We start from the raw sequence: 19,888 nt of genomic DNA on the forward strand, positions 1-19,888 counted from the left end.
CAGCAATGCAAGCTAAGTTTGTCATTAATAGCTTCCCAAAATTGACTTGCAGATAAAAGTGAAAACAGCCAGTGTTCGGTCTCGAGGAGATGGGGTGAGATTTCTGTTCCTATTGTGTTCATCCCCGTCTCTGTCTACCAGTAAAGCATCCCTGCCAAGAAGCTGATATATTCTAAAAAGCAAATATTTTACTCTCTGCGTTCCTCTTAAATAGCTGTTGTTTTTAAAAAAAAAAAATTGCCAAGAGATAAAACCGTCCACTGCAAGTTACTCTACTCTGGTACATTACTCAATGTCCCACAAACAGGAATTATTTGGGGTCAGTAATTAATTTGGCAGTCCTACAGCATTTTCCTGACCAACCTTCTTCTGAGGCGTATAGGCAGGTGTATAATGTGTACTAGATACCACATACCTTGCTGTCTGCTGGGCATAGTCCCCGTGCGCAGGCAGACTTTAGGCTGTGCCTGGGAGGATGGGTTGTGAGTACAGCACACTCCTCTGAGCAGCTCAGCGCGGAGCTCAAACGCAAACGGCAGCAAGGCTGAGGTGTCGGCGCTCATTCTGCCAAGCGCGTCATGTCAGGACCGGGAGCCTCCCACCCAGGCACCAAGCCCTGGATGGGAAACCAGACGTGAAATGTGCCCAAGCAGGTGTGAAATTTTCTGCTGCTTCAGCCCAGGGGTTTTTCTGCCAGCCAGATCATCCAGCAGGACCTATCTGGCAAAATGTCTTAATGAACACCGCTCCGTTGACCTGGCAGTTGGACCCATTTAGTTCTTATATGCGGTTCATTGTGTCTCCTGTGGGGACGAGTGTTGAATCCTCACCATCGTGTTTATTAGCAGCACCATCTTTGCAGTCTCTACCTGGAGACTGTGTGAAATATATGATTAGGAAATTATATTGTTTTCTATGATTGTGGCATTGTTCATCAGCACTGTCTGACTTCACAGGGGCTGGAGAGGCCAAGTGCCTGGTCCTCTGCTTAACGTTGCTGTATTTCTGGTTTCTTCGGTTGCTGAAACGTTATCTTCTCCCCATCATCCCAGGGGACAGCAGCAGTGACTGGAGTCCAGTCCCAGTACATCCACGCTACACCCACACTTATGTGTGGGCTTCAGAACTTTCTTGGCTGCTGAAAAAATCTGTTGAAATCTAGGAAGAAAGATGCCAAGAAAAGCTGTTGCTGAAATCTCTTCATCTAGGGCAGAAAACAGAACTTTGAGACAGGCATGGGAGAAGAAACTTAAAGGAAATCTCTGGTTAAAATGCCGTTAAAGAGTCCTTTGAGTTTGAGAGGCACCTGAATATCTGGATACTTCTCCAAACTGAACTTGATCGTAAGAAGGTTAATCAATATAGATGGCCCTTCCAATTCCAGGTGGAGTTCACAGCAACATTAATGTGTCAGTCCTTGCTCTCAATTCTGATGTACGGCCTGATGGCTACCATGGCAATTGCTCGAACATTTCTCCTGGGGCTTGTGTGACTTTCAGATGGAGTGTAATGTTAGGGGCTCCTTGCTAGAGACAGAAATAGTGGACGTCAGATTTTGCTGCCAGGACTGTCGTTCTGGAGGCTACTGCTGTCCAGGAGGCAAAATTAAGTGTGGTGTTCAATGTTTGCCTAGAGGGCAGAGACTACCATGGAAATAAAAAAAAAAAAAAAAAAAAAAAAGAGCTTTATTGGTTTAGATTTCATATTCTTCTCTGGAGGCTCAGGTAGTGTGTGCTGCACCCCTAATGAATAACCTGCCCTGAGGGTATCTCTTACTGGTGGTTGAGAACTGCACAATTCTGTTATTAGGAATTCTGCCCTGGGGTACAATTACATTATTGCAGTCATTAAAGGCAGTTAATCTCCATAATAATGGAAATCCTGCCTCAGAGGCCTAACTGAGTCAAAATAATGTTAGTAGGCTGACTCAGGAAGGTAAATTGTATATAGAAACAGCTATAGCACAGATATAGATGTACTGCAAATGCTGCTTGGAAACAAGGACTGTTTCTATATGGGAAAAGATGCAGAGATCACTTTCTATCCTTGATCCTGCCTTCACATTTCAGTGCAAAGTGGCTGTTACACTCTGTGGGAAAGGTCTTCAGTCCTGTTAACGCCACTCGGTATGAGTCAGCCTCCTAGGGCCTCTGGTACAGTAAGAGTAGGTGAGTCTGCTGCCTGCCACAGTGTCTCCCACCTTCCACTCCATCTGGACAGGAGACATAACTAAAATACACCTACCCTCTGGGAAACCCTCACTTGGGATCAGGGGATACCTTTTGGATAGGAATGGTCACCACAAAGCTGTGCAGACGGTAATATACAAATGATGAGTTGTTCCAGAAGCCACCAAGCACTGGGAGCTCAAGATGGAAGTGGTGCCTTCTGGTCATGGCAAAACTGCCATGTGTCTTTGAGACATGTCAGATCGTTCCTCAGAGAGAGAAATATTTGAGTTGAGTTCAGAATGTTTTTCACTTACCGTTTGGATCTCCTCTAGTAATATATCCAGATATGTTTAACTTCTGATCTCTTTATCTATACAACAGGAGAAAAGTGGTGTCGAGGAGCTGGGATCCCATTACATAAGCTCTCTTTTCTCGTGTCCCAACTACATCAGTGTGACTCAGAAGTGATGCCTGTGAGATCGAGGAGACTGTTGCTGCCCAGCTGGCATTTAAAACCAGGCAAAAAAATCCTCAAGTGAGGCGTGCACAGACTGTAGAGCCAGGAATTATGGTTTTTATTTATATCTCAGTGGCACTTTGGTCTTATAATGTTGCATCTTCGTCCTTCTGATTCTATGAAATAATGTCAAGTGAGTTTTTGGATATAACGTACGTAGAGTCTATGGCATCATATACACAGGATATAGGCATCATACAGGCATTATATCAGAGACATGGTCTTCTGCAATTATTACACCATGTGAAAGACAGATGATTTGAACTGTGCCTATACTTCGCTCCAGAGCTGTCTCAGAAGCCAAATCAATCATTATTAAATGTCAGTGGGAGTGACAGAGGTAGAGGGTAATTTTACGTGAGATTTACCAATATAAAATAGAAATCTATAGTTACCCACAAGTCTGGAAAAACTTCCATTAATTGACGACCTCTGCAAAACACCCAAGTGAATGAAAGGGAGTCTTTAATGGAGAGTTTTTCCTTTAAACTCCTGAGCTCCTACTGCCCAGCATCCTCCGGTTCGCGGTATTTCCCATTTGTGACAATTATTGCCTGGCATTACATGGTATATATTATTCATCGGCAGGAGTAGGAGGGGAAGTCATGGCAGTCAGATTGTTCTTGCAGGATTTTGTTAATCCCCTCATAATAATTCAATTACTTCTAATGCCACAACGTTAGATAAATTTGTTACTGAGACTAGTACTTTAAAACCTTTATTTTCAGGTGATCTTATCTCAGAAACCTTTCAGTTTCTTCATAATTACAGCCCGGCTCCCACAGAGAACTGCGCTCGGTTGCAAGTGTGAGGGGGTCATCCTCGCAGTGGTGGAAATCAGAAGTTGCTGTAGTTGCCAGCTCGCTCGTTCGGATTTCCTGGGTGCGGGAGGGAGAATCAGGCTGTGTGTGATTAGAGGCAAATCCTGGAGCTACGCAGAGCGCTGCCGGCTGAAATTAAAATAAGCCTCTGTCACAGCTGCTCCCACGCTCCAAACTGATGCAGGAGCGTCCTGCAGTGGAACTGTGATTCTCTTTGAACTATAGATTTGAAAATACTTTAAACTAGTTAATTCACCACTTAATTTAAAACCGTTCATTTTAAATCAATTAAATCTCCCTTGATTTTCATATTATTTTCCATAGCCCGTGAAAAAACTGTTGCAGCCTAGCAAATCTGCAGGTACTGTCACAGAGGTGTGCGGTGTCCAAGGGCTCGGCTATGGGGTTTGACTTTGGAGCCGAGACTGGTCCTCTGATCTGCATCCAGAAACTGGGGCGTTCTGTCATTCGACTGCACGGATTGAACTGTCTCTTAGTAACTTAACGCCAAAGGCCATTTTGTTCGAGTATCTTAAGAAAATTTCTCATGGAATTGGCCAAGGGATGTATTTTGCTGTAGGCGTGGAATGGTTTTGCTAGAGTAGCGTTGGAAGGCGTTGTTGGGTGCTGCTTGGTCGTGCCAGGTTTGCATCACTTTCCTTGCAAGTCTCCTGTTTTCTCAGCTGCTTGTTTTGGACTTTATTTACATGTCATAATGGTAATAATTACATTTCTTTATTTCTGACAGTGTGTTTCATGTTAGATACCCATCTGTCAGAGAAATACTGTCATTTCCCAGAAGGTGAAGCTGTAGCATTGTACGGGTCAAGAGGAGACGAGGGAGACATCGTGTTTCAGTCTCCTGGTCTCCCATGGCTTCCTGCTGTGCTCATTCTCCCTTGCTCCTCAACTCCAGGCAATGTAGACTGTGTGCAAGAAAGCATTTATTTAGAGAAATACTATCCTTTTGCTAGTCTTATGGTTTTTGGGGTGCTTCCGGGCATCGTCGCGGTGGGTGGAGCGGGGCTGGCAGTGTTGTTGACTATCTCGTGCACTTGGTAAGAGCTTGCATGCCTCAAAATCTAATGTGTGATCCCTTGGAAAAAGGGAATGTTTAAAATACAAACACAACGGGCTTCATTCCTGATGTTCTCCTAAAGCTATTGGAAGTCACATTTACCCTGCCACCAGACACTCGGTTTGGGACAGAAAAATAATTGTACTTTTAAGCCCTCAAACAAATTGCTCTTCTCCCGTTCTTGTTCCCGTAAAGGCCTTACATCGTTAGAGCTGTTTCTTTGCTATGAATATACAGTGCATTGTTTGTACAGTTTAATTGTAAGGAAGGAAATTCATAAAAAAACAAATGATGTTCTGTGCTGGTAGCAAAGAATATGAAAGTGTCCAATTAAACAGCCACTCACTAGGACTTGTATAATAGCAACATCTGTTATCTTAATTAAACGAGTTTCCGTGGAAAGGGACCCTGATAGTGCACTTTGTTAGAGCAGGATCTGACCTAGAGACTCCAGGCATGCTCGCTATCTTCATGGAAATTTTCCCAGTTGGTCCCATTATCTTGCACTCTTGACAAGCTTCATGATCTACGAGCACACTCTTGCACACACAAAGCCATACTGCTTAAAGCAGGAAGATTCTTTTTTTTTTTTTTTTTAGCTGAAAACCAATAAAAGCACAGAAAAGCAGCAGATAGAGGTGTTTACCGATTGAGTCCAGTCACAGAAGCATTTGGAAGGGTAAAGAGTGCCCAGGCAACTCGGACCTTGTCAAATAACGTTCAGGAGAGAGAACTGCACTTCCAAAAAGTGGTCACGATGTATTTTCAAAACTTTTGTGCTTCAGGATTTAAGTAATTTAGGTCCAGATTTTTCCATGTATTTCATCGCTGCTCTACACTGTAGCCTACAGTCTGAGGTGATCTGGAAGTGTAAGTTCAGTTTTGAACCTCCAGGTGCCCTGATGGCTTCTGAAAAGAAGATGAGGACTTGAGACTGGGAAGGAGCAATGGACCCTGCTGAGGACGTGAGGCTTTGTACCCATCCGCAAACAAAAACCTTAGAGGGCCGCACTGAAATCCCAGCCTAGGCAGACGAGACGCAATTTGCTGCTTGAGGTCTCCAGGAAGATCAGGAGCCTGGTGCTCAGGGTTGTGGGAAACCAGGCAGCTGTAGCTGAAAGTCTCTTGGATCTGTTCAGATGGGGCTTTGCCCACGCAGCAGTGTCTGCTCCCAGGAGCTGGAGTGACTGTGGCCAAAGAAAAGCAGAAAGCTCTCCCCTTTCTTTTTTTTTTTTTTTTTTTTTTTGTTATCTTCTGCACTTCAAAACTGTTCAGAAAGACTTTTATCTCTGGGAGAGGTTAGCTGTGGTTTTCTCGAGAGTTCACATCCTAAGGGCTTCCTCACCAGGGTTGTTGCTTTACAGACCCCTGAGGTATCGTTTTTGTAACAGGAATTTTAACATATCCTCTTCAGTGCTATGTCATTTTGAGAAGGAAAAACTGTGGAATGGGATAAGAAAAGAGAAAGGCTTTTCTCTTATTCTTTCAGTGTGTCTTGAGTTTTAAAAGTTGTATAAATTCCAATTTTTTATTTGTTGCCTCAAACTTCCTAATTAGTGGTTAATTGCTTTAAACAGCCAGAAAGAAAATGGCAATAGGACAAGACAGCGCATCTTTCCCAGTCTGGTGCCAGGGTACAAACCATGGTAATATCTTTATACTGATTACTTGAGAGATAAATTGCCAGAAGTGGTTTTTGAATACACAGTCTAGTGACACTTCAGCAGAAAACAAAACCACAAAGGATGCTTCCTATCATTGTTTTGCATTAATTGTGTTGACTCTCTTTTTTTCTTTTTTTTTTTTTTCTTAAATAAAGCACCTGTGCAATTTCTGTAAGGCAGACAGGTAACCAAACCATCAATAACCTGTCGAGTTTTCATTACAATCCTGCCTAGGCAAAATGAAAAATGACACCCTGCAAATAGCTTTTTGAAGTTTGAATCGACAATGCAGCATTTGTCTTAGTTTTCAGAGACAGTGGCAGAAGATGGCTCTACTTCATTGGAACATCTGAAATAACCAGCGTGTCAACTTACTTTAATCAATTTTCTGCAAAAAGAAAGCTAAAATGAACCAGGAAACCACTTGATTCAATGGTCGGAGGTCTTGGAAAGCAATCGTCCTAGGCTTGGTGGCCTCATGTCCATGGACTGTTTGTTTCCCAGCAGAAGCTGGTTTTAGCTCTGTGTTGTTCTGGAACGTGACAGGATGCTTTAACATAAGCTCATCGTGGCTGTGGGTCTGTCAGCTCAACACTAAGCACTTGTAGTTTATTGTGTGCAACAGTAAAAACCACTGATTGGTATGATCTGAAATCTGTTGGTGGAAACCGGTCAGGTTTCCCATACTTCTCTTTAGGAGTAGGGCACTAACTTTTCCTCACTTCTTGAGGACAGTTAAATGGACCTGTTTTATTTGTGTGTATCTGGCAAAGACAGTAAGTCGTGTTGCTTTTGTAGTTGGAGATATCTATTGTACACTTGTGTGCGTAACCCTATAAATGGTCTCTCCACAATGCTTGGCTGTCCATCTGCCTCACTCTAGCAGCTTTCTGATGATTGAACCTTTCTTCAGCACTGACACTGGCCCAGCTTGCCCAGAGAGGTGGTGGGGTGCCCCATCCCTGGAAACATCCCAGGCCAGGTTGGCCGGGGCTCTGAGCAACCTGATCTGGTTGGAGATGTCCCTGCTCCTTGCAGGAGGGTTGGGCTGGATGGGCTTTGAAGGTCCCTTCCCACCCAAACCATTCAATAATAGTATGTCAGCAGCTCCAGTTCATTCTTGCTTTGTCTTGGGCAAATGTTTCTAGCAAAACATTATCAGAGAAGGGTTAGAGAGTTATGTAGAATCCAGGCTCAGTGCCGTTTTGTTTTGTACGTGTAAAGTAATTATGGGGATCCCTAAAATTTGCAATTTCATTTCTCTACCCCTGTAGAGCTAGAAATTTATTTCCTATAACCAGCCACAAACTATTGTCGAGCACACCGGAGATGCCGATTAATGTGATCCCAACCTGTGCCAAGTTTCAGCTGGTGTTCCAGAAATGAGAGAGACTCTCACACCTTGACACAATCTCCTGTAACATCAGCAATCTGTTCCTGTTTTCCCAGCAGATTGTTTTCAGCGTGGTGTTATTGCAGTATTTGGTGATACACATGTAGGATATCATTGCTGCTGCTGGAACGAGCTTGCGACCACAGCCCAGCCATGGTTTGACCAAACTCATGGTGCTGCTGTGACCCAAGGTATCTAGAGAAGTCAACAGGCTTTTACTTTGAGGCTTGTGTATTAATTTTAAAAGTAGAGCCCTGCTTGGTGGGCAAAAGGAGAGGACAGAACATCCAGAGAGCCCCGTCTCAGAGGCGTCAGAGCTCCAGAGCGTGGCAGGACGTGTCCCATGTTTACACGTCCTTAACGGAAACACTGGCACTTGCTGCGTGCTGTTAAACAGCTGCCGCTTTTCCTGCTTGAGGTGTCTCATCTTTATTACGATTATTAAATTCATCTCTAGGTACCATGCATAGAGCTACAAATTATTTCTTCCTCTCTGTAAGGACGCTCCAGGAAAGAGCACGTTCCTCCCCGCAGTGCTGTTGTGCCGACGGCGGCAGGATCTGGCTCCCAGCAGCGAGGCAGATTTCTCTCCGTTGTGAGCGCGTGCTGCAGCCAGCGCTTTCAAAAATAAATGCCTGTAATTAGTCTCCTAAATGCACTTTGAAATTGATGCGTGGTTCATGCTTGTCCTCCAATTGAAGAAAATACTAATAATGATTTTAGTAAGTCTGTCGCATTTTGAAGGAAAAAATTATTATCAAGTGTTTCTTCTCTTGGATTTTTTCATGATAAAGAGCAAGGAAATGATTTTACAGTTAGAGAAACTTGTAAGTGTAAATGATTTTACACTTTAAGAAACACATGTTTAAATCCAATGAAATAATTATATGTCTACAGGGGAAAAAGGATCCTAATGAACTTCTTGGCCAACCTACCAGACTTGGTGATATTTTTGATGATTATTTAAACATCATTTTTAAGTGATGTAAATGTGCCTCTGGATCTTGCAGATCTATGTTAATATCAATTACAAGTGGAGTGGGTAATTTATCTTTACTGTGAGCGGTTTTTTTGTTAAATCTAGAGAAAAAGATGTCTTATCTTTGAAAGACCATGCCTTTGGGCTTCTATTTGGGTGGTATCAGCTGGAACAAATAAGCTGAGAATGCATTTACTGCTTCCGCTCTGATCTCACGAATGCTTCCAGAAATGGTTTGTGTCAGCACAGAAAATCTTGCACAGATTTTTTTTTTCATAATACAATAATTTTTATGGGCTTCAGTGGAGCTCCCTTTAATGCTCATGTTCTCCAAACATCCAAAGCATTTGCTGTAGGTAGAGGGTGATGGCTTGTCCTCATCAAGGAAGGAGTTGTTGGCGAGGGTGGCTGGAGGCTGCACTTCCAAATTTGATTCCTCGGATTTCCACTGTTCCTCTTCATAGACTGGGAGAAGTCACTTAATCTCTGTTCGTCTGGCTATAGTTACTGGCCTGGAAGGATGAGCACAGCAAATATTTCACTGAACATCAGGTAGACTGAATGCTTCACAGCACCTGTTGCTTTCTACACAAGATTCACCTCGCTTTGTGGGGAGCAGTGTGTCTCTGGGTGGGAACTTGAGCGTAAAGAGATGTTTCAGCCTTTCATGGGATGGTTTGCAAGTGTGCTTTGCCCTTCCGCTGCCACCAGCAAGAGCCGCTCCAGGGGAGAAGTCCTGGGGCTGTGGGTGCAGAGCATCCCCAGCCTTCACAGCGTCCTCGCGGCTGTCACGGCTATGGCAAATGGTGAAATTAGTCTGTAAAAATAAATAGCAAAGTTGAAGAGCTGTGTCAAAAGGGCAGTTTCCCATAGAGGATGGTCTTCATTTCCCACCAAAATCAAGGGAAAGTTGGCTCTTTGCACCACTGGACCCTTCTAGACTTGCAAAATCTTCCCATATAGCTCAAATTATCGTTGCCTCATGTCTCAGGAATGAAAGCTGTAAAAACGAGCTTTCCTTTGCCTCCTCAAATATTTGTTTTCATGACATGATCTTTCTTACTGTATTTATTTTATTTTGTGTGTAGTGAAAAAAAAAAGAGCAGTAAGGGAGAGAAGGCAGAAGATTTCTATTATTTGAAATTCACGACAGCCTACTCATTTCCTTCAGGGTCCCTAGAAGTGTTTCTATTTGGTTTTCATTTGTTTCTCCCCATTATCAGCATCCCTTAAGAAAGATATTTTGTAGAGAGCTGCTGCTCTTAGATAACCTAGGGATATTTCTGTATTTGAATTATGACTCTAGGCATCTTTAAACAATTTACATGAAGTCTCTAATAGCTGTAAATGCTCCCTTCTTTCCCTCCCGGCGCCCCGTTCCTTTGGGATGAGGTTTTGTCACTTCCAGACTTGTCTTAAAAATTTATGGACAAAAGAGAAGACGATGACAAAGCACAGCTTTTGTGTTTATATTGGCTGGATGCAGTATTATTTATTTGGACTACTCCGTCATTGCAGATAAACAATTTGTTGAAGAAGAAAATTGTGGGAGAACTTAGGATGCCAGATCCGTGACTAGTTTAAGCTGATATTGAATTCGGTGGAGTTATGTTGTTTGATGTTGCCAAGGGGGCCTCTACTATTTTCTCAAAAATATTTTTCTGAGCAAAATATATTCTATTTTTTCCCTCTCTATCTAGCATAATATTTACAGTTTTTTGTGATAATCTGAAAGAATTGCAATTTAACTCTCCTTAGCTTTAATTCTTCATACTTAGCAAGCCTGTAAATTAAAAGCCTAAGATGTAAACACAGTTCACATCCCTAGAAGAAGAGTTCTTAGTGTTTTGTCAGAGATCAATATCAAGAACAAAGTAAGAAAACAAAAAGTGTAGTACTCCGTATTTTTTGATGCAGCAAGGTAAGGGCAGCTATTACCTAGGAAGACCTTCCAAAAGGCTCGTTTCAATTCTTTATGCTTTCCTGTTGTAGTCCCAGAGCTCAGAAAATGCCAAATGAACCCAAGTTCTGTGCAGTAGGTGCACAGCCAATTCACTGTTGCTGTAATTTAGCAGTAAACCTCCTGGTGTCCTCCATGACTCCGACGTACTAGTGACAGTGGGGCAAAGGTCATGTTCTTCAGTGTCTTATCCAGCCAGTGTTTTTCCTTGGACAAAATATATATATTTTACGGAATGAGAAGCACTCCCACAACAAGAGACCCCCAGCAGCCCTACGTAGTTGTGCCACACACAACCTCAGGAGTTCAAACACTTAATTCTCAGGCTCTTTAGCTCTATTTAAAATGTATCTCCAGCAAAGCTCGTGGGAAATGTTCTACTGAACGCAACGGAACAAGATTTTACCTCAGTTTATTTTGAGCAAATATAGTTCTTACCTGAAAATTAATTATAGAGAGTTTGCTGTTAAGAGACCTGCCAGTTGTCATGGATAAGGAAGGCCTTATCTAATGCATGCTTTCACCAAGAGAAAGACACGCACTAAATTAAATGGTCTTTGACTGAGGCTCTAAATTAGCTCAGGCTTTTCTGTGAACCGTGAAAAGACAAGTAGTTACAGACAAATAAGTACTGAAGAAGCTGTAGACAGTTATGTGAGCCAAAACTAACAGGTCCCGGAGAAGACCACTGTCCACATCAGTTGTGAGTTTAGATGGATGGTCAAATGGAAACCCCTGTAGTGCCAATCCAACGGACAGTATAATTCTGTGTTTCACTCAGAATTATCATAACAGATGTTAGGCACGGACCCAACATATCCCATCCTTGCTCTTCTTGCCATCGTGGCCATAGCCCTCAGGATGTGTTGGTGTCCCACATTAGTGGCAGTGTTGACACCATCCCTTTCTCACCCATTTTCAGAAACATCTGGAGTAACAGGATGTGGATGAAGCCCAAGCCTGGAAAGACCTGTCTGTTTACAGGGCAATGCTGAGTGGTTTTGGCTTGTATTGATGTAGAGTGGGAAGTCTCAGATGGCGTGACAAGGTGCTGAGGGTTAGGATCAGGGCTTTCCCATTGCCCTCTCCTCCCTGCACACCAGGGACCATCAAGGGTATTGAGAGAAGCTCCAAGAAGTTGGCTTTGACTTCGGCGTATACTTTAACAGGCATTAATTTTATGAAGCAGAAAGCTCTGACCTTACTATTATTTATTTATGCAACATAAAGATTGTAGGCACACACAAAGACAGCATCCCAGGGCCACAGAAATTATTAGCTGTGGACCATACTCCGAACCAGCCCATTCTTCAAGTGACGAGCAGGTACTCGTGAGCGGCATCCCTGATTTTGGGGATGGCTGTGCTCTGAGCAGTAAATCCCCCCTCTCGGCCAAACCTGTGAGTATTTCTAAATGTCACTGTGTTTTCCTGAAATAGCTTAATGGCCAATACTGCATTTATGAGATCATTTTAATAATCCCAGTCTCTGCCTCATTGCATGGGAAGCGTTATTAAAAAGGTAATAACCTGCTGCAAAGACATGTGATAGAAATAATTTGATAAATAATGCAATTGCCTGGAATCATTTACATTTGCAGTAGAGTTGTGGCATGAAGTAAAGTTGCTGTTAGGCTGAAAATTGCTCTAGATATTCCTGCCTCTGAACTATGAGAAAAGGCTAAGCAAAACACCGCTGAGATTGCAGTCGAGTCTGGTGCTTTTGCTTTCTTCCTCTGCTTCCAACCCCCCCCAGCCGAAGCAAGGCTCCGGAGGATGGACAATGGGCCATTCATCATGTCAGCTGAAATACACTGTTTTTCACAGGTACATTTAACCTAAATCCTCTCTCAGAAGATGGATTATCTCTTAGGAGAACTCTGGCACCACAGTATTTTTCAATAGCCATGTCAGCCACTGCCACAAAGGCTGTACATGAAGGGATCAATGGTAGTTTTATCTCAAATTGCACTCAGTGTGTGTTTCGTCCAACTGAAATTCATTTAAATGCTTACTCTAAGACGTCTTTTCTCCCTGCAATAGAAAAAAAGATCAGACATCCTAAGCATTGTTTCTTGAGGCGGGGGGGAATTAAATATTCACTTGGCTAAGCATGAAATATTTCAGATGCATGTGTTTAATCAACAGTGAAACCAAGTGCATTTACACTTGTATTTCGTAAATTAAAATGCTAAAATTATGAGATAAGAAACAACATACCTTATTTCATTACAACAGTGCTAATAAAATCTTTTGAGAGGTAAAAAAAAAAAGTCACTTGAGCCCTAATCTGTGGACCCATAGGTGTGCTGCCCGCCTGCACGCTGCATCCCCTGGGATGCCCCGTTGCGCGCAGCCTGCCACATGCACTGCATTTGTAGTCCGTTTGTATTCCACAGGTTTCCATCTGCTGAACGGAAAATAGAGGGCAAGCTGAGAAGAATATATTGCGGGATACCTGCAGTATCATCTGTCTGGTGCAGATGTGTCGGGGGTGTGTGGACTTTGCGAGTTAGACTATAATTCGCGGTGAAAAGGTTAGCGCGTAGACCTGCTACTTATCCCCGCGAAGGCTTTCACCGGGCGGCTGCAAGGTGCGGGTGAGGTTGAGCAACCCCTGGCTCTGCAGTGGTGATGTATTTGGTTCCTGGACCTGCATAGATTTTCTTTTAATTAAATAACAGGGCAAGATGTTACAGTAGATATTATGAGTCTGGGATTTTTAAGCAAGTGTTCCGTCAAAGCATGGGGTCAAACTTGAGTAGCAGGTTGTAGGCATGCTTTGGTAGATGCAAGTGATGCAGTCTGACACCCAAAGGTCAGATTTCCTTGGAGCTGGGCTGGAGATAATTAATGATACTTAGTTTTATTATGTGCTCTGGGAGTTTTGCAGTTTTCAGTCATCGTTTATATTCCAAATAAGGGCTTGATCTCATTTTCACAAAGTCGGTGATAAAACTCTTACTGATCTCCACAGGACGTATTCTGTCTCTAAACGCATATGTTACGGACTGAGAAATATTTATCTGCTCCTGGGAATCCTGCCCAGTGGTGGGGAATGCTGCGGTGAGCTGCACGCATCAGATTTATTGTGCTCTATTTGGGGTTGGAGGTAACATAACCTGCTGATGGGCGACTTAACAGATATGGCAGATGTATCACGAGCTGAAAAATAAGTGTGAATAGATCACACCAAAATGATTATGCACTGCTATTTTTCCTCATACTGTTCCAGATTTTCCTGACCTCTTCCATCCATCTCCAGCTGGTGCTGGAGGTACTGGGCAAGTTGGTATTGCTCTATTGGTCCAGACAGCTGGCCATGCGGGCAGGTGTGGCCATGATGCCAGGGTAGATCCTTACTAGGTGGCTTGGGCATCTTTGAATGACACCACTCTGCAGCTGGAGGACACACTTCTGTATTTGGCAAGCATAAAGATGCATCTTTCTCCTTGATGTATTTTTCAAGGTTCACACCAACCAAATAGACAAACAGCTCAAGACACATCAATTCAGGCAGAGCTGGCAAAGGGCACACACAGTCGTCGGGCACGGAGAACCAACGAGAAGCTGCTGTGGAACCTGTGTGCCTGCTGGCTTTGGAAAAGGCTTCTTCAGGGAAATGCAAAGTGTTCAGCTTGCAACCTTGCTGCTGCAGTGACAAAAAAAAATGGGCGAGGAAGGCTAGGGAGGAATGCTTTCAGCATTTTTAAAGGTCCTTTGTCCCCAGAAGAGTTTTGATCAAAACACTGACAAGGTCAGCTCTTCCTGGGGAAGAACCCAAAGCTTTGGTTTAGGAAACAAACAATCCTTTTATCTCCTAATTTCAGATGGCTCTCTGCTCTCTGTGGACCTCAAATCTCCAGTTGACAACACAGACCAACAGATTCTCTCTTACAAATGCTATCTTTAAAAGAGATGACCTTTCTTTATATAAGGATGCTAAACTATCTTATATCATCTTTTTTCAAATGGATATTTTTATCTTCTTTGATTATTTTTCTGATATTAGTGGTGACCATGAGCCACGTTATCAGTAGAGCAGTTGCATTAACCTGTACCAGAAGGGATTTACATTTTTAGTGGTTGTTACCACCATTGTTGTTAGTAGTGTCAGGGAACCCAGAACGTTCTGTACCAAATCAATAGCTCATTTTTTGAGTTTGTGATGGTTTAAAGAGGTGCATACTCAGCAGCCAGCCCTCTGAAGTAATACACATGTTTATTGGAAACGTGGGTTATTTTTATGTCTTCCTAGGCATCTTATTAGAAAACGTTCTGAGGGTGTATTTCAGAAGAGGAAGAAAGTGTACTCAACAGTGCTTCATTTAATTTGAACTTTGTGTCTTGAAAGAACTTTTTCAACCAAACTGCTGAAAGTGGTTGATGAAGGGATGTTTGCTTTCAAGCCAATTAGCAGTTTGAGAGCCCTCAGTGGCCTGAAATGAGCCTCTCCTCTCATTTAATGCAGATATGTCTGCAAAAAAAAAAAAAAAAAGAAATTGTGAATTAGCAAAATCAGTGAAAGTCCTTCCTACTTTCTCAACTAACTGTAACAAATTTCAAAGTGTTAAAATAATTACTTGTTAACTTATAACACTTTGGGTTCGAATTAGAGGAGAAAACATTCAGCGCAGGAAAAAGCACCCTCAGCAAAAAAAAAGCTACATAACCATAAAGCCTCCTAATCAATGAGTCACAGTAAGGTTTTAATGACCTGATTTACTTTTTAAAAAGTTGGTTCACTTGCTCAGTTGTTTGTCAGTTTTAATGCTGGTTATTTACAGGAGTGTGCAGGGAATTACTTAGTTACCAGATGAGAATTAAACACGCCTGGAGATTCTCTGGAGATGGATTTTAAGAACTCGGTGCAAGTCCCACCTGAACCCTTTGCAGTGTGTTACCAGAGTTAAAGGATGCCCGTGTGCTCAAATTGTAAACCCAGCCAGCCGTGGCTTTCAGCTTGGAAATGGAAGGAAATAAAGACAGCAGTAGCTCCCAGAGATGTGCCAAAGGCAACGGTGGATTGGCTGTCCTCATCCAAAGGTTGTCTCTAGGGTGGTCCAGACCACATTAACTACAAACTAATTTTGCATTGGGAATAAAGACGACTTAGAAGGAAACCGATAGCATGAAAAAGATAGAGACAGAAAAGGCATTAAATCTGAAATTTAAGCTGGTTTCATCAACAGATGCAATTAAAATGATCTATGGAAGAGATTATCTGGTAAATAGGTTTCAACCATATGGCTGAAATTACAACATAAATAAAATAAAAATCTCAACTGTACAGAAATAGTCTAAAACATCACTTTTTTTCTGGATTTCTTGAGATGGCAAAAATGCTGAGGGAGTGAGTGCAGAGCCTGGCAGGGGCAGTGCTGGAGCCAGGTGGTCCTGCTGGAGCTGCAGCACATTGCTGAGCTTGTGCTGTCGTTCCTATTGATTTGAATTTTAATGCACCCCAAGGGCACTTTCAGCTTTTCAGAAAGGCGCTGTTGTTTCTGAAGACCTGAAATTGATAACAGCAGTAAATAATTCCTTGGGAGCGCCTGGTGCTGCTGCTGCCTGGGCTCCTGCACTGGAGGCCAGTGTGGCAAGTCCTGTGCTCCAGTGCACGTTTGATGTAACACGGGCATTGATTTGTGCCAATGGAGGAGCAAAGATAAGAGACAAGTAGCTATACGCTACTCTCTTCCAATTATTGAGCTGGAGTAACTGCTGCAGAAGCAAATATATGGCACTGGACTCCTGCAAAAAAATAAATTACAGTAGTGAACGTTACTGACTGCAACAATTTGGAGACCTATAAGCCAGTTGAGAAACTTCTATTAGTATCACCGCTACTGATGTGTGAAATACAACCGCTGTTCCCGGTCTCTGCCAGCTGGTCTGACCGTCATTGGGCTGCTGCAAGAGCAGGTCAGGGAGAGGCCAGCCAGGACAGAGGGTTGGTGGATGCTGTCGGAGCATCTTGCACAGTCTTCCTCCTTCTCGCTCCGTACCGTCATCGTAGTCTCTCTGCAGTGGTTCAAGTGGTGTTTGCCAAGTTTCTTTCCTCCTAATTTCTCAATCCAGTTGCGCAGAGCTTGATTGGCATTAAGGATGCGTGAAGGCTTCTTCATTTTCTTTCAAATTAGTTAAACTGGGAAATAATTGAGCAGGAGAAGGCAGGAATTAATAGAAAATTTTCAATGCAGGTTTGAAAGTGGCTGAAGGGGAGAAAGCAGAGCGTGCTGCAAGATGTGATATTGAGCATATAACCACCTGTTTTGCCAAAGGAGGTGATATTAGGCTGGGGGAAGGATTTTTCTGGAGTCTCCTTAAATTATGCCTCCAAGTGTGTGGACACAAGTCATTCATATTTTGATGGGATTTACTGGGCAAGATCAGGTTTTCTGTTTTCATTGACTTAGAGCAGAGCAGAAGAAAATGGAAGAGGAGGCAAAGCCAGTTCATGAGAAACAAAAGCACAACACAAGGCGAGCCTAAAGTGCGGCCCTTGTGCACAAGGAGGGGCTGGGAATTAACGTGCCAGCCTCCCGCCCTCCGAGAGACATGTATGGGGAGTACGTATGTGAGGAGAGGATGGGAAAGAAACAGGATTTTTTTTTTTTTAATTGTTTTTTAAACCTGCAAGTGCAACTGCAGATAAGCTGAGTTATACTGCAGGCAGAGAGGCGGAGAGCGCAGAGGGGAAGCTTGGCAGCGTGGTACCCTTGCTGAAAAGCCATCAGCCTTTTTGGAAAAAAAAGCACCCATGAAACACCTGCTTCACTGCATCTGTTTGGCAGAAGCTTTTACATTGTTAAGCAGCGAGCGTGGAGATGTTTAGCTGTGGCCCGTGTACCACATGTTGCAAGGGTTGTCATGGTGAGCGCTGGATATCAAAGGACAGACCCGTGCAAAACCTACACAAGCTGCTGGTGTGTAAATTAAAGTTGCCCTCAAGTAAAGACACAGAAAACCAATGTAAATGATGTATTCAGTATTTATGAATTGCGTCCTGAGAGATTTCTGTCAGCTAAACTCCCGCTGTAACAGGCAACGGATTGTCTGTTATTTGAACCATCAATAATTAACGCAGACTCGAAAGAGTTTTATGTTAACTTAAAAAAAAATACACACCTTTTGTGTCTGCTGTCTTTCCAGAATCACCGTTTTGGACGATGGGAGCCTCCGGATTGTCAACGTCACCAAGTCCGATGCGGGGAGTTACACCTGCGTGGCCACAAACCACTTTGGGACAGCAAGCAGCACGGGAAGCTTGGTTGTGAAAGGTAATTGCAATTGTGATTGCGTGTGACTGATACTCCATTTTACCGTCTAAGAGCATCCCAAGCAGCCCCACGCGTGCTGATCCCCTTTGATGCTGATGCAAGCGGAGCCCAGAGGGATTAAAGTGTCTTCTGCACCTCAGAAACTTGCTGGGCCCCATGGGTGGGCGACAGCGTTAACAGCAAGAAGGTGTCTGTGGTGGCACTTGACTGATGGTGCTTACAGCTCGTTAATGCATTTGTTTTCACACGTGGTTTAAAATTATACTGCGGATGATGTGGACATTGTAATACAATGCCAGGTCCCTGGTCCATGTCGTTGACTTGTGTCTAGCGATGGCCAGCAATAGTGCCTGAGAAATATTTGCTGTGGCTGCAGCCAGCTGTGTCCTAGGATTTAGTTTTCCAAAGGACGTGCGTAAAGCCGTGGCGTACCTGTGGAGAAAGGTTGCCCTCCGCATCCTGAGATAAGGTGGTGTCGTTTAAAAACGTCTTATCTAGTTCAGCTTCATTTTTTCTTGCTGTTCCTAAGCTTCTGTTATCTTTTAGAAAACCTTCTGAACTCTTTAATACATCTTCTCTTGTTGCAGAATGATGCCAGAGTTTCACCCTTGCAATCCAATGTCACAATTTTTGAAAAGATGCACAAACTCTGATTTAATTTCATTATTTCTTATCCAGGGCTGAATTGCTGCATTTCAGGAGTTCAAACTGTTTATCCATGTGTGTTCAGAATTTTTCTGTCAAATATTTTTTTCAAAAGGAAAAGCTGTAATGTGTGACAAAAATATTTAAAGTAATAATTTGATAAACAATGAGAGACACAGACGAATGTCTTAAATTAGTTTTTGGCCTGCTTATGAGTAGTCCAGTGTCTGATGAATTATTATAGACAATGAATATATAGATTATTACACTTATAATCACTCTCCATCTCCTTCTTATTTAGGGAAAAACCTATATTGGATAACAAATCAGGAAAGATTGATTACAAAGCAATAAATCAATCACAGGGCTCTAACGCTGTCAGTTTTAATTCTCCCATATATTGGCATTGATGGATAGTGTTTGGGTAGAGGCTCTCCCTGTCAATTATTTTTATGGTACACAGGGAATACTTGAAAGTGTTTCAATGCAAGTTTTAATCTGTGGTTTTTATAGCCGGAGCACATTTCAGCAAGTAATGTCAGGATCCAGCAAGCGCTGATAAAGCTGGTTGAGCCCCTGTCACAGCTATAAACTGTCGGTGAGAGCGGCAGCTTTTTCTCAGAGCAAAATGTTTGCCTCTGCCTTAGCTGTCCAGTCAGAGATTTATGGTCAGATGGGCTTTTTTGGGGGTTGTGCTTTGTGGCACTCGGCCCTTCTGCTTCCCTTACACCCGGGGTGGAGGGCAGTGTTACCCCTTCGGACCTTCTGTAGCGTATCGACACCAAGGCTTCCCCAGGCTCGGGGTTGGGTTGGATAGCTTGTATGGCATTTGTCCACGTTGGTCCCTGCAAACAAAAACAGAGACGAGTGAGGATCGGCATTAGATCTGTGTGGGAGCTGGCTCTGCCTTTTCTTAATCTGCCTTGTCCTAAGGAGGCACCCACAGCAAACAGCTAAGAAAAAGCAAGGTTCAGGGGAAAGCAAACGTGTAAAAGACCTTGTCTGTTATTAAAATGGTCAATGGGCTTCTGTCTGCCCCAGAGCAAAACTGGAGAATGAAACCGTGAACACAGCCCAAAAGTCCTTCCCTGGACCACAGGAGGGTGACACATGCTCACAGCAGGGGGCACCGGCTTCTCGACTCCAGGCTGAGGACATCCCAGTTTTCATAGAATCATAGAATGGTTTGGGTTGGAAGGCACCTTCAAAGGCCACCCAGTCCAACCCCCTGGAAGAAGCAGGGACATCTCCAACCAGATCAGGTTGCTCAGAGCCCCGGCCAACCTGGCCTTAAACATTTCCAGGGATGGGGCATCCACCACCTCTCTGGGCAACCTGGGCCAGTGTTCCACCACCCTCATTGTAAAACATTTTTTCCTAA

General features: G+C 43.3%; 1 protein-coding gene across 3 annotated transcripts in view; it reads left to right on the forward strand.

Moving 5' to 3' along the window:
* The window catches only part of LOC104482062 (contactin-4), a 321,299-nt gene that overhangs the window by 267,308 nt on the left and 34,103 nt on the right, over nt 1–19,888 (forward strand). For all 3 annotated transcript variants that reach the window (XM_086755278.1, XM_086755277.1, XM_086755279.1), the window contains one exon: nt 17,735–17,862. In XM_086755278.1, the coding sequence (XP_086611404.1) occupies nt 17,735–17,862 (128 nt within the window). The remainder of the gene's footprint in view (nt 1–17,734; nt 17,863–19,888) is intronic.

Source organism: Chlamydotis macqueenii, chromosome 10 (genome assembly GCF_036417535.1).
Source record: "Chlamydotis macqueenii isolate bChlMac1 chromosome 10, bChlMac1.mat, whole genome shotgun sequence".
Taxonomy (NCBI): domain Eukaryota; kingdom Metazoa; phylum Chordata; class Aves; order Otidiformes; family Otididae; genus Chlamydotis; species Chlamydotis macqueenii.